General features: G+C 36.2%; 1 protein-coding gene across 2 annotated transcripts; it reads left to right on the top strand.

Moving 5' to 3' along the window:
- Nucleotides 1-1,741: 1,741 nt before the first annotated feature.
- On the top strand, nt 1,742-4,807 carry LOC137579383 (uncharacterized). Of its 2 annotated transcripts, XM_068293127.1 has the most exons (3): nt 1,742-2,202; nt 2,294-2,475; nt 3,408-4,807. In XM_068293127.1, the coding sequence occupies exons 1-3, from the start codon at nt 2,109-2,111 to the stop codon at nt 4,578-4,580; spliced, it is 1,449 nt and encodes a 482-aa protein (XP_068149228.1). In that variant the 5' UTR covers nt 1,742-2,108; the 3' UTR covers nt 4,581-4,807. The 2 variants fall into 2 exon arrangements, with proteins under 2 accessions (XP_068149228.1, XP_068149235.1); XM_068293134.1 differs by lacking the exons at nt 1,742-2,202; nt 2,294-2,475 and adding an exon at nt 2,678-2,813.
- The last annotated feature ends 8,547 nt before the right edge of the window (nt 4,808-13,354 follow it).

Below are 13,354 nucleotides of genomic sequence, written 5' to 3' on the forward strand. Positions count from 1 at the left end.
ATACATGCATATGTATGTGGTAGACGTTTCGATTTATACAATTATATTTAGTTTACATTGAAAAATATATGATTTAAGAAAAAATTAAAGAAATATTGTAACTAATTAGTACTTATTTGGTTTCAAATTCTGCAAAATTGTAGTTTTGTTATGAATGCAAAACTTTTTTTTTTTTTTTGGGGTAATTGTCTATTATGATTTCACCCCCCTTTAACCAGGGGCGAATCTAGAGCTGTAAAATATTATATCACTGCCCCTTTAAGGTATGAAATTGTTTGAAAAAATAAAATATTTTGAACAAATTTTTAACTTTTCGTAAGTTAAAAATTGCCATTTAGCATGTTCGCTTTTGGAAGTCTCTTTTATTCACAGCATATTCAAAAAGGGCGTTTTTTGGACCACAACTTTGACTATGTCTACACTTTTCAATTTCGAATTTGAATTCGATTCCGTGCTGAAAAAAAATTGCCCCACTGTAGACTTTATAAATGATTTGGAGCTTCAATGATAATAGGACTTCTTATCTTTATACTCTTGCAAAAACCGTATTTCATGATTCGACTAAAAGTTTGTACATAGAGAATAGTAGTAAGCATTTGCGTCAAATTGCTAATTTATGTCACGTTCTACTCGCTCTCTAATAGACAATTATTTCTATTTTAGGTTTTGTAAACATTTTACAAAATGAATGGAAAATGCATTTCATTCTCCACTTTAGCTAAAATAACTCAATGTAATAAGTGGGAGGGTTAATTTTCAAGAAAATGAATCGTGATGAAAATTGGTCAGTCCTAGAATATAAAAATAAAAATATTTCTTTATTTAATAAACAGCTTTATAAGGCTTTTATTCGAATTATTAATATTTGCCATATATGCAATTGAAATAATAAAATTGTCATTTATAATTATTATTGTCATAAAGCTGTCATTAAAATTATCAAAATTGTTTAACCATATCATATATCAGCTGTCATATTAGTATTAAAAAAAGATATTCGTCAGATTCTAAACTTGAATGAATTTTATTATAGAAATGAGTTATTCTTTCACTTGATATCTAAACGAATCACGCGATATAAATTTGACAAAAGAAATTACGAAAACTTTTCCCCCAAAAATATGCAATTTTTAAGCTAACAAGAAACGTTTTTATACCCTTGCAAAAAGGCCCTATTAATTTTGGTCAGAAGTGTGAAACGCAAAGAATAAAGCATCTCCAAACATATAAAGTATATATATTTTGGATCAACGCGAGTTAATATAACCTTAACCTTCCGTCCGTCCGTCTGTCTTAATGGAGTGTAAACCTTTCACCTCTTTCCCTAACCAAAATTGACCAAGAGGTGCACTCGCATTCACATGTCCTGATAACAATTTACATTATTATACCCCTCATACAGTAGTTGGCAATTGGCTTTCAGTAGTTCTTATTTACTGTCCACCCTAGAAGCCGGGCCACCACTCAACTGACGCCTAACCATGCATTCAAATTTAATTAATTTATTTATATCCAGTAATCAGCATATTGATAATAGAGCTCGCAAAAAAAAAAATGTAGGTATACCACATCTAGCAACAACAACAACAACAACATTAGCCATTAGAAAACGAAACGTCTATGTTTGTATTTATTGTATTTATCTTATCGAACAAAAACCCGTTCTGTTCTCGCACCTCGAGTGTTTCGGTCAAACTTTGACAGTGCCCTGTGCCTTCTGTGTTTATCAAACCGATTCGAGCCGTCAGCTATGTAAGTCGCGCGTTGTTGGTCGGCAAGTGCCAAATCAGAGCCCACCCCAAAAAAAAAAAAAACAAAACAGAAAATAGATGTTCAGAGAGTTCGAGTGGACCGCAGCGAAATGACAAAATGAAAGAAAAAAACCACAATGACGACTAAAAAATTCTTGTGAAAAAAGGAAAAACAAAAAACCACAAAATAAACAAATCAATTGAAAAAAAAAAAAACAAATAAAAATAAATATAAAAAAAGGCCGCAATCATTAAATCGACAATTGCAATTTAATTGTGAAGTGTGCGTGCGTGTGTGTGCGTGTGTGTGTGTGTGTGTGGTGGGTGGCGGTAATTAGTCAAAAAGTCGCTTTCAAAATGCCTTTGCTGCCAACCATCGAGGAGGAGGGAAAACTACCCTGGCTACGTCTCATGTGGCGCTATCGCATGCAATTTCAGTCTATGGCCTCGGGTATATATTTCTTGAATAGATTTTTTTTTTTTGTTTCATTATGCATATTTTGTCTTGTGGTTTTTTTTTTCTGTTTTTGTTTTTGTGACAGCCTCCATGGTGTTTGTGGGCAGCGGTATGAGATTAGCCTGGTCCATATTTGACACACCAGCTGGCAAATTTCTCAATAATAATACCACACACAATCTAATGATGAGTTGGTACATTGGCGCTGCTTTGGGTGCTCTGTTGGCGGCTTTGTTTGTACAGCGTGTTACCAAAAATGTGGCATATGTATGTATTAACTATACTAACTATAATAAACACACCCATTAATCTGACTACTGCACATTATAATAGTCATCATCAATAAATTTATCATCAATCTTATCAAATTGATGGAACTGATAAAGTGATTGAAATCAACCTGCATTAGCCATTAGCTTTAACAATATCAACTATCGAGCCATATAACTAATTTCAAATCATTTTTATACTTTATACGAAAATGTTGTAATCTAAATTTATCAGATGTTTGTTTAATGCATATAATCTGCTTCCAAAATCAATGGTCAAGTTCATATGTTTTTTTTTCTAATTGCAAGTAAAATGGGAGAACTTTGCCCCTTAAAGTATGCAATGGGAAGATAAAAATTTGATTTTTAAAGCAAATAAAACAATTCGGAAGTCACTTATTAAGTGCGAAGGCTTTCGAAACGTTAAGGCTATCGGAAATTTTAAACTTCCAAATATTTCAATCAATCAAACATACATATGTAGAGAATTGAATAAAAGATTTCCCCCTAAAGTATGATTACAAGTAATAACGTTAGCGCAAGAAAAATTTCTACACACAATAACCAATCAGTTGAACAAATCTAGAGAACTAAAAAGAAATTTCGCCCCCTAAAGTGTGCAATGGATTTCGAGCGATTCACGTTTTGAAGGCCTAAGCAGCTCCCTTGCCAACTTAAATTCTCAAATAATAATAATAAAAGTAATACTTTTTGAAAAGTGTAACGTAGAGCTAAAAAAAAATACAAAGAAATGTTGCTCCATAAAGTATGAAATAACACCACAGAATTGTTAAATCTGATGTCTTGATGTTTTAATTGTGTAACAGAATGAGTAAGAACGTAGTTAGAAGAAGTTAGATCGATTGATGCATTTCCTTCTTTATTTTTAATCTTTTTCCTGCATTGCATTTTCTTTTTCTTTTTTTTCAGACTTCAAGTGGTTTTCTTTTGCTAATGGCTGGCATATTGAATCTTGCCCTGCCACAATTATTTAGTGCCGCCTGCTATAGTAGCGTTAGTGTCGGTGCTGCCTATGGACTAACACAGGTTCAGGCACTGGTCACTGGATCCGAAGTGGCACACAAATCCATACGCGGCATGCTATTGAGCTGTGAACGAATCTTTCTATGGCTGGGCGTTTCCATACAAGTCTTCTATACACGTTTGTGGTACGCCTTGGAGCCCCTGGAACGTGGACATGCCATGCACATTGATCAGTTGCATGGCATACTTTTGGCTGCCCTTGGTGTGGCTGCGGTCGTACTGGCATTGGCCCATCGTTTGGAATCACCGCTACTGTTGTTGCATCAGGAACGGGATATGGCTGTGGGTGATACATTGAAGCAATTGCATGGCCAATCGGCCACAGAATTGATGCACCTACGCGAAGATTGTCGGCAATTGCACAATGCCAGGGACTGGGAGCAATTTGCTGAGGAACCGAATCGAGATTCAAGCTGTTGGCATCGTTGGGCACGTCGCTTGTTGCCGCTGCTTAAGGTACTGCTTGTACGATGTTTTGCCACATTGGCATTGTCATTGCCGTACAATCGTGCCTTCTTGGTGGTCAGTTGGCATGGTCTGGAATGTGATATGAATTGCCTATACTGGTTGGCATTTTGCGGTTTGCTGGGCAGTCTGGCTGGTGCATTCCTTGTCGATTGGCATGGACGCCGCAAACTATGCTCACTTTCTCTATTCCTAGCAGGCATTATTATTGTCATGGTTGGCGGTGTTTTCGAGCATTTGGAATCGGTGCAAAAGACCTACTATGACATCAATTTGCAAGCGATTGCTCTACTGATGTTGCTCTTCGAGCTAATTGTGGCCGGCGGAGTGGCAGTGCCGGCATTAATCTATACGGCGGAGGCATTTAGTGTATCGCATAAGGCACGTTGTTTGGCTGGCATTTTAATATGCGAACAGACGCTACAATTGGGACTAATGGTTGCTGCCTTTCAGCACTTTCTCACCGATTCCATATTCTTTTTCACTTTCGGTGGCCTTAGTTTTGCATTCGGACTGCTTGTTTTCATGCTTATGCCAGAAACAAAGCAGTTGACCCTATTCGAATGTCTGATCAAATTCAAGAAAGTTCCTTAAGATTCACCTAGTTAGTAGTGCCTAAGCACTTATCTGTTATCTATATTTATATATTTATATATCTCTCTATCTCTCTATACATATGTATGTATGTGTATTTTTATGTATGTATGTATGCGTGTGTGTGTGTGTGTGTGTGTATGATTTGTGTCTATTTGTATAAGTTATATGCATTTATCTCCAAAGGCAATAAAGTTATCGGCTTACGTGTATTGTGTGTTAACCAATTGAAGACCTTGTCTCAAATCTAATACAAATATATAAACATATATATGTATATATATTAATGAGTTCTTATTTTTGAAATCAGAAATCATGCAAGTGTTTAATCAATTTAACAAAAATAATTCAAAAACTCTTTGCAAACGTTAAACACACAATCACAACACGTGATCACAAGGAAAACAAATAGAAAATCTTTAAGTGACAATCAATTTTCATGTCAAAAGCGGGATTTTCAAACTTGAAAACTTCATTTCACCATTGCTTGGAAAATATTTGTATGTACTTCAAATAAATCTCTGACGTATTCATTCACGTATTCATTTCACTGGGTGGCCTTTTTACGACAAGCCAAGAACAGAAAAGTTTTCGACGCATTCTAAGCATCTAGTTAACATTTAGTTAATGCAATTACTTCGAACTTAAAGCTTACTTCTAGAGATTGTTTTTCAGTTGATTTCCAACGTATGATTAAAATTTCTGGATAACTTTTACCAGATACTTATACCAACAGCAACAAGGCTCGACCCTTTTGACCATGTAGAACGTATTTTTTTGTTGGTGGCTTTCCCCACTAAAGCTTTCACCACAAAAGCTTCTGATAAGGCATTTGCTATAAATCCAAATAAAAACTGTTTCCACTATTTTCTTTCCAGGGCTTTCATGGGAAATCAGAGGCCAAATAACCCACTATTTGATTTGTAAACAAAGTATTACTCAGCCGGTTAGTTGAAGCTTTGGCTCATTCATAAAGTTTCTCCATTGTGAATGTGTGAGGGTTGGCTTCTTTTTGTTTTCTTGCTATTGGCGGCGAAATTTACACGCCTTATGACAACGAGGAAGAACATCGAGAGAGGGAGAAAGAGAGCGAGAGGGGGATGGGAATTCGTTTAAGGCCAAAATGAAACAAAAAAACATAGCCAAGTTGATTAATTTCATGTGTCTGATGAGCAGCCCAAAGATAATATCCAAACACTTATTGTTAGTTGCGTAAGTCGAGAGAGGAAAGCCGACTGCAAATACTATAAAATACCAGGAATGTTTAGATTAACTCAACTACCCATTTTCCTTGATTGTTTACAGGGTATACACAGTATCAGATTGATCCAGGTCCCACGGGCAGATTGGTCTAGTCTGAGTTTGTCATCTAATGATGTGGAAAATTATTCTCGAGCTATGTACATATATATACATACATATGTATACACATTATTGATATGCAATATTTTCTCTAACTAAAGCAGCAGACAAAGCACTTTGGGATCTTGTTTGTGAATGGAAGGAAAGTGGTCTGTGTTGGTCTTTGTACCTTCTTGTTGTTGTGCATTTTGGTTTGCGGTTGGTTTGTTGCTACTTGCACCATCTTTGGCCAATTCGGACCACAATTAGCTGTTGCGGCTCGAATTCTCTGTCTCTCTCACTCTCTTGCGTTTCGGGTTAGCAACAACAATAACAATATAGCAAGGATCCATATGGACGAGGCTATGGTTCTGCTTCTTCATTTTTTAACATTAAATGAAGCGATGGGAATGGAGTTTAAAGTTATTTTAATTTTTAATTGAGTTAATTAGCTAGTTGTTGCAAGCAGCTTGTAAAAATTAAAAAACCAAAAACACAACAACAACGACAACAAAACGTGCAGACGAAACTGTAGAAAATTTGTTTGTTTATGCAGCAAAGTAAACAAACAAGAAAAAAAAAAAAAAAAAACACAAAAATTTGTATCAGCAACCTCTTCGACTAAGGGAATTTCCCAGCGGCTTATGTAGCCGAGCAACCGCCTCGAACTTTGAGCTTAAACTAATTATGCGGCCCTCGGTTCACAGAAAGTTTCCTCCTTTCCTTTTTTTCCAATCCTTTAGACGAGTGAGAGAGGTGAATTTGGAATTCTAAGAACAATACAATATACGGTCCTTCTAATTGGCGTTCCTTGGTAAGGAGAAAATGTCAATTGGCTTAGGTCTTCTAGTTTGTAATGCAATTATTATTATAAATATAGCATATAGATGTCAACCTAACTATATTTTACAAGCTCTGGCAACTTAGGCCTTAGGTTTATACGAAAACTACATCCATAGACTAGCCTGGGATGACTGGGCCACTTAGACAACTCATCTGCCAATTTTCGCTCTTTACTTTATCAATTGCGCATTTTGTGGCAAACAAATTGTTGCCTCTAGCTCTGTAATCTCAACGATCAAGGCGTTTAAACGGACGAAGGAACAGTCGAAATAGATCCACTTGGCTTAAACGTCTTGGTTTTTGATGATGATTTAAATATATTCTTAATGAAGTTCTTAATAGTCCGCCTGTTTTTTATTCTTTGCTCGGAACATATAATATTCCTTAGCTTTTTCTTTACATACATACATACACATATGCAAAAACAGAAGTCTCATTTCTTAAAAGTTAAAGCAAGCATGGAGTTTTTATAACCTGTCTGTTTAGCCATCAGTCTGTCAGCCTGTCAATCTTTAGGGACATCCTTTAATTACAGCAGCTTTGATTGGGTTGGGGGTGTTCCAAGATCTAGCCTAAGGGGATAAAACAAACTCGAAAGTTGTAGGTCAACTTTTCAAAATAAATTACATGAAAATCTGTTCAGGTAAATAATGAATATCCATCCCCTTACTGCTTGGTTCTTTAACTTGCCAGCATATGTTTTAAAATTCAAGTGATTTTAAAGCCATACTACATTGAAAATTCGGTCAATTGGATTATCTTGAAACTTGAACAAAAAGTGGTGTTTTACGAAATGAATTTCTTGTGTTGTGTCTTAAAGGTGTAAAAATTGTTGCAACTGCATCGTATAGATGCGTGTTATTTGCGTGAAGCTTCATAAATAACACATCTGTTTTATCGCTACATGCACTGCTTGCTTCCACACATACACTAACACACTCATACATGGCATCCTTAGATGCATTTTGAACTATGACCGAGGAAACAACTTTTTACGCTTCTCTACGAGTCTGTAGGGGAAGAAAAAATGCAGCATACTTTTCAGGGCATTAAAGGGCATAAACTAAATCATCAGAGAGGACAACGGCAGCACAAAAGCGACGAGAGGGAGACTGCCTAAATAAAAACAAATAAACAGAAGCTACCAAACATCGCTTTGAGTTGCAAATTTTAAAGGAACGGCGATAAAAACACAAAAAAAGAGAGAGCAGGAGAAAGAAAACCTAAAAACAAGCAACACCCATTCGCAACATTTTCGGCACATTTGACAACACACACACTTACGCGATAAAAGGACAAATCGCCAGACAGACAGACAGAGACACATAGTATGCAGAACCAATATGACCATGTGTGCGAAGGGGAAGGAAGTGCTGAAGGGGACAAAACTCTGGAAGTGAATGAAAAGTCCCTGGAGCATAATGTTCTTGGTTGCCTTTTGAGCCATTTCAATTAACTGAAATTGAAAACGACAATCGTAAACATTAACAGCTATGAGATGTGTGAGTAGCCCCATTCTCGTCTTACCCCCCTCGACCAACCATTATCGCTGCTCGATCCCACATGCTGTGCATATGATTGTGAAAGTGGTTTGGTTTGTTCCTTGGGTTTGTGACTGGCAACAATTGCAATGCAAAAGCGCTTTTTCTTCTGCTTTCCTTTTGCCTTCTGATGCAGCTAACAATAAGAGCGAAAGCCAACAACAACAACAAAAAGAAAAAGGCAAAACAAAAAAAAAGGAATACACCATGACGAGCAGCAGTCAAGAGAAAAAGCTATTTCAATAAGGCAAGAAAACAGGTTAAGAAAGAGACCATACATCGTATGCAATATACAAACAGACAGAGAGAGAAAGCAAGAGGGAGCGAGAGCGAGAGAGAATGAGTGTGAGAGAGAAACAAGAACATACCAACATCGTAAATGAAAAAAGCAAACAAACGTAAAATTTTATTTGTGCGCAATTTTCTATAAATTTTCATCGATTGCCATTGGGATATTGGCGACATTTGCGTTTGGCATTTTTGCTGCGTCCTTCACTCACACACACACACACACCTACACACACTCACACACACGGCAGCTGCTCCTTCTCTTGCTGGTCTGCCCGCCTTCCGTTTTTTGCCGCTAGTTATCGCTGCTCTTAAGGTCGCTTGCCATAACTTTAGCTGCACTTGGAATTATGTTTTGTTGTTGCCTTACGCAAAATTGAAAAATCCTCACTTATCGTGTGTATGTGTGTGTGCAGTGTGTGTGCGGTGTGTGTTGCTTTGCGTTCGTGTAAGTTTCCAATCAACAAGAAATGAAGTTTCTATAATAGCAAATAAATTATGTTCTACCATGGCACTAGCTAAGCTGTTAGCACAAGGAAATGCTTACGGAAACCCGGTAACCAGCATCGAATTAATGTCTCACCAATCCTCCTCATCCTCCTCCCACCCTTGGCATTCAACTCATTCTCACGCCCCCTTCGGCCCAAAACACTCCAAATGCCAGGACGTGGCGGAATTTATGACTCTGGAAAGACAACTCTAAAGTGTCCAGTGTGCGGCGGTGTGACAATAAAATGGCGTCAAATTGCCATAAAAACGAACTAGAAGTGGAACGAGAGAAGCAACAAAAAAACCCAAGTCCAACACAAAATTCGTTGCCAAGCCGCAACATAACATAACAAAATGAAAAGAAGAAAAAAAAACACAGAAGAATGAAAGGCCCAGTGTCCCAGTCCCCCCTTGTCACCTCTTTCTTCTTTTCACGCAAATGCATATACATACATACATATATTTGTATATAAAAATGAAATAATAAATAAGCCCGTAAACCGAAGAACCAAAAAAAAGGGTTCATTTGAGTGGCATTTGGCTCATAAATTTTTCCCTTGACCAAACATTTGCGGAAATGCAATTCATAAGCAACTTTAAAACCTTTTTTTCATGGCCAAAAAATCTTTAAGTTAAAATTAAAATCTTCTCATTGAAAGATTACCTTTCCATTTCAATTGGCTCAAAATGACAAACAGCTGCAAAAAATCTACAAAACAAAAACTACAAGAAGTGCTAAAGCGTATTACTTGATTCAATCTGACTGAACATTTAAAATTTTACCTAAAAGTCAATAATAGAGCAAGCAGTTTAAAGTATTTAGGAATCGAGCTATATGAAAAAGATTGATAATAATGATGTAATCCATTAATGCTTGTAAGATTACTGGATGGGCCAATGTGAGATTAGATTTCGTGCTTTTCATTCAGAAAAGGAAGATGGACAGCCGATGGCCAAAGAAGTAAGCAGTTGTTCTGCAAATTTCGTTGAGGTTATGCCTAAAGAACTAAGCAGTTGTCATGCACAATTTGTTGACTCTAGAAACGTATATAATGGAACACACCATGGAGTGGGTAATGGACGTAATTTGTGGAATAGATGGCTACGAGGCTATTTCACTTCCAACTCTTATTGTCATCAATAGAAACGTTTTGAACGCGTGAACAAAAATAAAAGATTTTTCATAAAATTTAAATATAAGTTAACGAACGGTTTTTTTCGGAGTCTAATTTTTATATAATTTTTGGGATTTTTATGAATAAGGAAAACAGGAACGTTTTAAAAGTTTAAACTTTCTCGCCTCGTTTTTTTCGGACTTACGTTTTCAATTAGTTTGTAAGATTTTTATGAATAAGGAAAATAATAAATAAGAACGTTTTAAACGTTAAAATTTCCTAGCCTCGTTTTTTTCGGAAACTGAGGGGGTCTGAATTCACGATGAAAGACTTCAGAGTAAGCGGGAACCATAATTGGTCAGTCACCTCGACGGCACTCATTTTTTTCGGAGACGGAGTTTCCAAAAGACTAAATTCATGGTGACAGACTTCAGAGTAAGCAGGAACCGGATGCAAGAGTATTTAAAAAACATTTTAGAAATTAAGTTTTAGAATTAACAATACATTGTTATACATATAATGTAGAGACAGTTGATTGTTGGCCATAACTGTCATCGTTTGCAACCGTAATTTAATTTATAAAGTCGAAGTTTTTGTTCGCTTCTTAACTTTTAGAACCGGGTAATGCGTTTTAAAAATGTAAAATTTTAAAAAAGTAAAAGAAGGGAAAAGTAAGGTGCAAAATAGTTTAAGTTGCTGTTGCTCTCATCTCGAGAGCCAAAAAGCAACTGATGAAGCGTCACACAAGTCGGCAAGTCGGTACCACGTGAAGTATTAGGTATGGGAAAGGCTTCGATTAACAATCGATAAAAAAAACAATCGATATTGTAAGGGCTGTCAAATGTGTTTTATAAACAGAAAATAGGGCATGTTCAAATGTTATTTCGGTAAATATTTACTTACGTTACTCGGTCCCAAAACGCGCTTAAACTACATAATTTTGGTATCAAACGAAAGAGAAAAATTCCACGAGCACGACCTCAGGTGCGCCTAGGCGATTTATTTCGTAGTTTTTGAGTAATTAAAAAAAAAAATAATATTTTTAGCGGGACTATAGCTAAAAGTAGCTGTTTCCGGCTAAAAAAACTGTCAAATTGTTGAGATAGTGTTGCCAGATGCCGAATTTTAGATACTCGAATACGCGAGCTTTTTGAATCTTTTGTTCGCACTATTCTCAACAAACGAAAATATTGTTGAGTTTACAATATTTCTTGATTTTATAGAACAAATATAGTTTAGAATACAATATTCGGCTGCTCTGGCAGAGTTTAGATTTAAATATTTGGCTACCAGGGCGGTCAAACAGCGCGCCAAATAAAAATAGCGTTTGACAACACTGAAATCTAGCTTAACCCGATTTTTCAACTGTTCAACACGGAAATCTCGAGTAGTAGTAGTAAACATATACCCCTTGAAGTCATTGGCAATTTTATATTTTTTTAAAGTTTTTAAACTTCTTTGCTGTAACTCAATTTAATAATGAGGAGGCAAAAATCTTTGAAATGTCACTCTGTCCCTTTTTATTTTGCTGTACCCGCCTTCCCATCGCCTTGCAAGCACTTTGTATGTGTGCACGCATACACATGCAGTTTATTAAGCGTTGAGTCTGTAGGTGTATCTGCTTTGTTGGTTTCATGTAATGACGTAGTAGGTTGCTGGCAGCGTTTGAACAGAGTCGATTTATATTGACTGTAACTTGTGTTCTGTTTATCCGATCTGATTGAAACTTCGGGAACTGAAGATTTAAACATAAACCTATCGTATTAGTAAATTTCATAGAGATACTCCTATTTCTTCATCTACGTTTCTTCCATAGCTATATGATGTTACGGTTCGAACCTGACAATTTTCATATTTCATCTGTTCCGGGCTAACTTGAGTTCTCTTTTTAGATGGAAAACTATCATATTACCAGATTTGGTAAGGAGACTCCCACGTCTTCCCCGATTTTTCGTATATCACTGTTGATAAAGTTGTCCGATCCGAATATTTTAAAGGATGATAAAAGGTTAAAAGTATCCGAAATACCGAGGTTCATCCTGAATTGAGTAGACGGAGTAAGACGAATACGCACCGACGGACATGGCTATATCGAATTCATATGTACTTTATGGGGTCTCCTTCTGTGCGTTACAAGCATCTGATAAATTTATAAATACTCTCTGCAAGGGTATTAAAACCTTTTGATTAATTAATTGTCACATTAATAAGATCTTCATATTTTGGTTTTCACTTTGTGTCAACTACAACCCACTTTTATCTAAGACTCTTTAAAGTTATCAATAACCCCAGAGATGCAGCTAACCGTCGCTCACCTAGGGATGAATCATTAAATTTATATAATGCCTCGTGACAATTATATTATTCTATTATATGTGTTTAAGAATAAACATCGTCTTCATTCGAATCAAGTATTGCTGAAAAAACAACCAGACCATACATCCACACTCTCTGGAAAAGCACTTAAGATTGTAACAACGGCGCAATATGAAGTCGCCAACGCTGAGCATGAAATAGAAACATTAGAATAAGCATTTTTAAAAACAATTGTCGCCGCCTAGAATTTAAGATTTCATTTATATTATACACAACACTTTTGTAAATAAAATCAGTTCATATTTTGAATTCAAGGAATGAAGATCGTGTTTTTAGTTGTGGTATTAAATTCCTCTTCAATATGTATTCCTTTCACAGAGACATTTCGGACCCCAGTATACATATGTATGTATATTTGATCACCATAGTATGCGCAAATCTAACTTGAATGCTAAATTAAAGTTTTTTTTTTTAAATGTAGTATGCATTAATAAATTTGTTGGCACAATTTATTCCAAAATTTGAATAGGATCATATGTATATGTACATATGCATTGAGATACAAGGAAAAATGTTTGAAACGTTTAAAACTGTTGCGGCCAAGGGTATTCAAACTTTCCCATGGACGACATTCGTTTCATTGGATTTTTTTTTGGCACACGTAAATTGACACGTTTTCATTTCATTTGTTGTCATTTGTGTCTATTTAAGGACATCTTGGGAACTCCTGAAGCCAGAGATTGTTGCTGTTATTGGTGTTTTTGCTGCTGATGGGCTTCTCCATTGGTGTCACTGTCGTTGTCCTTTGCCCAAGTTAATGGCAGTAGAGGCAGCAGTCGTG

The sequence above is a fragment of the Drosophila tropicalis genome, unplaced genomic scaffold (assembly GCF_018151085.1).
Source record: "Drosophila tropicalis isolate 14030-0801.00 unplaced genomic scaffold, ASM1815108v1 contig_1190, whole genome shotgun sequence".
Taxonomy (NCBI): domain Eukaryota; kingdom Metazoa; phylum Arthropoda; class Insecta; order Diptera; family Drosophilidae; genus Drosophila; species Drosophila tropicalis.